This window comes from Arachis hypogaea, chromosome 4 (genome assembly GCF_003086295.3).
Source record: "Arachis hypogaea cultivar Tifrunner chromosome 4, arahy.Tifrunner.gnm2.J5K5, whole genome shotgun sequence".
NCBI classification, from domain to species: Eukaryota; Viridiplantae; Streptophyta; class Magnoliopsida; order Fabales; family Fabaceae; genus Arachis; species Arachis hypogaea.
The window spans coordinates 122,584,305-122,590,386 of record NC_092039.1 but is presented as its reverse complement, the minus strand read 5'-3'; the positions used below and the strand labels follow the sequence as shown (position 1 = coordinate 122,590,386).

At 33.2% G+C, this 6,082-nt stretch overlaps 1 protein-coding gene across 1 annotated transcript; it reads left to right on the top strand.

Annotated features, from left to right (window-relative positions):
- The first annotated feature begins 1,126 nt into the window (after positions 1-1,126).
- Positions 1,127-3,975, top strand: LOC112797748 (uncharacterized). The gene has a single exon (XM_025840827.3). The coding sequence runs from the start codon at positions 1,223-1,225 to the stop codon at positions 3,920-3,922; it is 2,700 nt and encodes an 899-aa protein (XP_025696612.1). The 5' UTR covers positions 1,127-1,222; the 3' UTR covers positions 3,923-3,975.
- The last annotated feature ends 2,107 nt before the right edge of the window (positions 3,976-6,082 follow it).

Sequence of the window (6,082 nt, the reverse complement as noted above, 5' to 3'; positions counted from 1 at the left end):
AAAGGTGGAGCCGCTCAAGTGTGGACTTTTGATTTGATTTTTGTATGAGAACTCCCTTATTGATTCACTTATTACTATCAACTACTATTTTCTAATTAAAAATTACTTTGATAATAATGTTTATATGATCTCATATGGATTATAGATGTGTTGTCTAGTCACTGAGTTGTAAAATTCACCATATTTTTCAGAAACAAATACTTGACTATGTGAGATTTTCTATTCAAGAGAAACGATCTGCAATAGGTACCGATTTTTTGTCGAGTTCCTAGAAGTATATGCTCTATTTGACACAGGTAGAATCTATCCATATTTATTTATTTTACCTTTTGTTAAAAATAGGTAATTATACATTTTAGACACTGTAAATTTATTAAAAATATTTGTAACTTTCTTATTCAACTTATATTTGAGTCGGTTAGGCTTGCTTGGAGATTATTTTCCTTAGCGCCGGTCATGGCTCACTTTCGGCCATGACAAGAATGTAGAGAACAAACGAAAAGAAACGTAGAGATGGAAGAGAATGTAAATAAAAAATGCTAAAGAAATTCGAAAAAGAAAACGGATTCTTTTCGAAAAAGACAATTATATATTTGCGCATTGATTGAAAAGTTGGTTAGATAGTGACGCGTAAGATGAATTAGGTTAAAGAGACTTGTACAGACTTATAGGTTTAAATGATATGGAAAATATTTGAATTTTTATGGACCTATAACTCCATTATTTCAATTCAAAAATTTGTATGACCATTTTTTCTTGTTTTCACCAAAACAAACGGAAATGCAATTTCACACTCTATTGAGTATGAATGTATGATCTATCGTCACTACAGCGGAATTAAGAAAAATACATATACATATCACTTTTTGCAAGTGCATAACTTAGAACGCCAAAAGCAAGGAAGTTTGTGGCGGTAAAGAAAGATATAGATAAGGCTTGAAAGATACATTGTCCCCTGTGACTTGTGAGAGATTACTATATATAAGGCTTGAAAGATATAGAAGTCATGAAGTTGCATGTACAGTTAAGTATTAACGACGACGTCAAATGCAAAGTTGTTAGCAAAGTGAAATAGTAGTGGAAAAAAGATGGTTGTTAGAGTCTCCACCCAGTATACACTCCATTTTAGAGAATGCGGACACTTTATACTTGCCTATAAAAACCGATTCAAGTGTCCCAAACATTTCATCCATTGAAACCTATTGCAATTCAACTGACAATAATGGGGTTGTTGTGTTCTCTTGCTTTCTCCATACAGTTTCTTCTCCTCTTCTCATCCTCCCTGTTCACAAACTGTTTAACTTTGAATGATTCAACTACTACTCATCATCATGAATGCCATCAACATGAAAGCAATGCCTTGCTCAGCTTTAAACAAAGCTTCATCATAAGTAAGTATGCTTCCTACAATCCTTTCAGTTATCCTAAAACTCTTTCTTGGAATCCGTCCACAGATTGCTGCTTGTGGGATGGCATTGAATGTGATGAGCTCACAGGTCATGTCATTTCCATTGATCTCAGTAGCAGCCAACTCTATGGTTCCATGGATCCCAATAGCACCCTTTTCTCACTTGTGCATCTTCAAAGCCTTGATCTTTTTGACAATGACTTCAATCACTCGCAAATTCCAGCCAGGATAGGTCATTTGTCACAACTGAGGCATTTGAATGTTTCTCACTTTGGTGAAACCACATTTTCCGGTGAAGTCCCAACTCAAATTTCCCATTTGTCCAAATTGTTATCCCTTGATCTAAACAGCTATGTTGACCAGCTTGATTTTCCATTTATCAACCGTTTACATCTCAAGGAATCCACTCTGCGAAGCTTAATTCAAAATTCAACAAGTCTTGAACAACTTCGCCTTAATTTTGTCACCATTTCATCATCTTTACCTCACACGCTCACAAACCTTACATCTCTGCAAAAACTCTCTTTTCGCCAATGTGAACTACATGGTGAGTTTCCTATCGGAATATTCTCTCTTGCAAACTTAACATATTTGAATTTTGCTGAAAACCAAAATCTGCAGGGCACATTACCTGCATCCATTGGAAACCTGACCAATTTAGCTCACTTGATTCTTGAAGATAATAACTTTCATGGTGAAATCCCTCGCTCTCTTTTTGAATTAGAGAATCTTGTAACTTTAGATCTATTTTCTAATTTTTTCGAAGGCCGCCTAGCACTTGACATGTTTTTGAAGCTAAAGATACTTGATATTCTTGACTTGTCTGTCAATAAATTGTCCTTGATCTCACAAAATAGGGATGTCAATGTGACAATCCTTCCTCCAATTCGATGGTTAGGATTGAGTGGGTGCAATTTAAATGGAGAAATTCCAACTTGGATAATGAATCTAACCACTTTAAATTGCTTGGTCCTTTCCAATAATGATCTTCAAGGTGAAATTCCATATTTCCTCTTCAAGTTAGAGAATCTTACAATTCTTGATCTAGCTGGTAATATGTTCGAAGGACAGATTGAGCTTGACATGCTTTCAAAGCTCCAAAAGCTTACTGTTCTTGGTTTAGGCGGAGGCAACAAATTGTCTTTTCTTGAAGGAAAGAACACTTCCAATGTAACATTTCTTTCTCAAATTGATTCTTTGGAATTAAGTTCATGCAATTTTGTTCATTTTCCCAATTTTATACAACACTTACAAGAGTTGACTACTCTTTCCATATCAAACAACAACATAAAGACAATACCGAGTTGGTTATGGAACAAAACAACTCTTGAGAGTTTGGAAGTTTCCAACAACCTATTGATGGGAGAAATATCCCCCTCCATATGCAACCTGCAGTCACTTGTGGAACTTGATTTATCTTCCAACAATTTAGTTGGCATGATTCCATCATGTTTGGGAAGCTTTAGCCAATCCCTTCAACTTTTGAATGTCTCAGGAAACAAATTGACAGGCAATATTCCTCAAATTTATGTGAAAGGAAATGTCCTTCAGTTGATCGATTTTAGTTCTAACAAGTTGTACGGTCAATTACCAAGAGCACTTGTCAATTGCAGAATGCTAGAGTTTCTTGATGTGAGACATAACCATTTCAATGACTCATTTCCTTTCTGGTTGGGATCTCTTCCTAAGTTAAAGGTTCTTTCTTTACGTGATAATGAATTTCACGGAGCTATAATGTGTCCATTGAAATACACATTTCCCCAGCTTCAAATCATTGATCTTTCTCAAAATGGTTTCTCAATGAAATTAACATCAGAAATAATCATGTGCTTCAAATCGATGATCATATCCAACAAAAGGCAACTGGATTTCAAGGACGTGATTCATAGTGGCATTGAGGAAATAGATATTGACTCGCATCCATTTTCAATGTCCAACAAAGGAGTTGTCATGGATTATCCTGGGAGTCAATACCTTCATCACATGGTAGCCGTTGATCTTTCATGTAACAAAATTTCGGGAGAGATTCCAGATATCATGGGAAGTTTGAATCGTCTTGTTGTGCTCAATTTGTCCAATAACATGTTTACTGGCAGCATTCCATCTTCCTTGGGAAAGCTTTCAAATCTTGAAGTGCTTGACCTTTCTCTCAATAACTTGTCAGGGAATATTCCTCAACAACTCACAGGGCTAACCTTCTTGGATTTCTTCAATGTGTCTTTCAACAATCTCTCAGGTCCAATCCCAGAAAATGGACAAATTTCTACCTTTGATAACAATTCATTTGAGGGAAATAAAGATTTGTGCGGGATTCAATTGTTGAAGAAATGTGAAGATCATCCTAAGCCTCCATTGCAAAAACCTGATGGTGATCAAGATTCTGAGTCAGGATCTTTCTTTAAATTTTGTTGGATGGTAATTCTAATTGGATATGTGGGTGGCCTTGTTGCAGGGTTAGCACTGGGAAATGCTTTTTCTGTAGATGTTTATAGGTTGCTGAAAAAGATCTTTTAAGTTACAAGTCTAGGTGTTGCTCTTTTCATGTGGGTAATCTTAGATTATTTTTATTTTTGTGTTTGCATTTAAAGTTATTGTGTTTCTCTTACGTAAGAGTTAGCTATATGTAAACCCAAATAAAAGTAGACATGATAAAAACAAAAATATAGTGTGTTATATATATTTATTTTGCTTTTTCTATTTTTGGAATAACAAAAGCCATACTTTGTGTTCTTTACATACAATAATCAATTTCCTTTTGCATACTCTCTCTTATGCTTATGCAGTAGTTATGCTTATGCTTATTCAAGACAGGATGTTAAAATGTAAAAAGAAGCAATTGTTTTTTTTTTCAAAAAAACAAGTATTCATTGATATGAAAAAGATTATAAGTAGATCAATTGGGCCAACACTAACAGTACTAAATAAATGAGATTTTTTAACAAAACTAATATTACAACCAATATCCATATTCTTAATAAGAGAAGGAAAAAAAAACTAATATAGAAATACAAAAAACTAAAATCTTTTCATTAAAGAAGTTACTAATAAAAACAGGAATTTTCTTCTGCTTTTCTTTCTCTTCTTTTTCAATATTTAAAGTCAACAACACCAGAGAAGGAAGGAGAAGCAATGACGATCAATCTCTCTCTTTTTCACAGTAAGAGCACTAATTTTTCTCATAGGAATCGAATGGAGAGTAAAAAAAAAAAATTACAACAGCACCTGTAAATAGGGACAATAACCTCTATCAAAGGGAGCACTGCGAGTACAGAACAACCCATTAAGGGAACAAAACCATAGCCTTGAAAAAAAGAGAGCAATTACCAATGAATATGAAAGGTTAACATATCCATCTATACAGTATTCATAAACATATTTTTTGGGTGAAGTATGTGAAGTTTAGCATAGTCTGGAAAGGAATCTGTAGAATTCTAGTTCTTTTGATTGTAAAAGAAGTTTGCATCAGATGATTTTAAGAATGCACAATTAACTACAGTTAGATATGTTGAAGTAATTGGTATATTGATTTCCTCCGTTCTATATATGTTGATGGTTCACATATGACTACAAATAGGATCTTATTAACTGTAAATTATTGCATAGTCATATACCCTTGTCAACAATGCTTTTAAATTTCTTTTAGCAATTATGATTAACATCTGTTGTAAAATTTGAAGCTATTGAGATATGGAAACATGCATAGAACAAAATTGATATGTACCATCATATTTTACATTATTGTCAATACAACTACACATCTCTGTTCAAAGAAATGAGTAGAGGTTGCTTTCTTGCAGTTCTGAGGCGTATTTGTTTGGATCATAGAAGAACAAAATGCTGTCACTGCCATCACAGAAGATCCCACCCAATTCATCATCACTGGCTATGTTTTGTTGTTGATCCTTTGTGACTTCCTCATCAAGTTCATCTCCACATGCATTGTTTGAGTTCTTTTCAACAGCACAGAAGCCACTAGATTTCCTGCAATAATTATTAAAAGAAAACCGTATAATGTGTTCTTCGTTTTTCTGCATTCCTCTCAATTATGTTTTATGTTGAGAATTTAATGCATATTGGTCGCGTTTGGATACTCAAACATAAATACAAGATAGCTTATATGTATATCATTTTTCCCTTTTTAATAAAATAGAGTTGAATTTAAGAGTTACACTTTAGTCTACATTAAGAAAAACCTTAGCCTTGTTTTCGGAATGTTGCATCATATTGATTGATTCATAATTAAATGATCGTTCAACAAAATGGTAAAAATGATTGCTAAGAGAGTTTAGTTTTCAGTAATTATTATCAATGATTTTTTTTTTGCTTTATAGGTCATTGCAAGCTAGAAAAAGTGGTATTCACAGTAAAAGCATCTCTTGAGTTGTATGTTTTTTATTGAAACATTGATATATGACTCAAAAACTGCCCAATTCTTGTGATCTTGAACAAGTATTAATGTTATTTTTATTGCTAAAATTAAAGTAATACTTTTTTTAATATTAAAAAAATTAATTTAAAAATTAAAGGTAAACGGTGTCACAAAAAATATAAAGAAGTGTGATATTAAGTTATTAACTTTAGCATCAGGTTTTAGTTACTGGTAAAGTTTATAACTACCGCAGCTACTATAATAAGTCACCTTAGATTTCACTTAATATCTATACCATTAAATAA

What these genes read in the sequence shown, in the direction of transcription:
- LOC112797748 (XM_025840827.3), top strand. Translation starts at nt 1,223, where the DNA reads ATGGGGTTGTTGTGTTCTCTTGCTTTCTCCATACAGTTTCTTCTCCTC.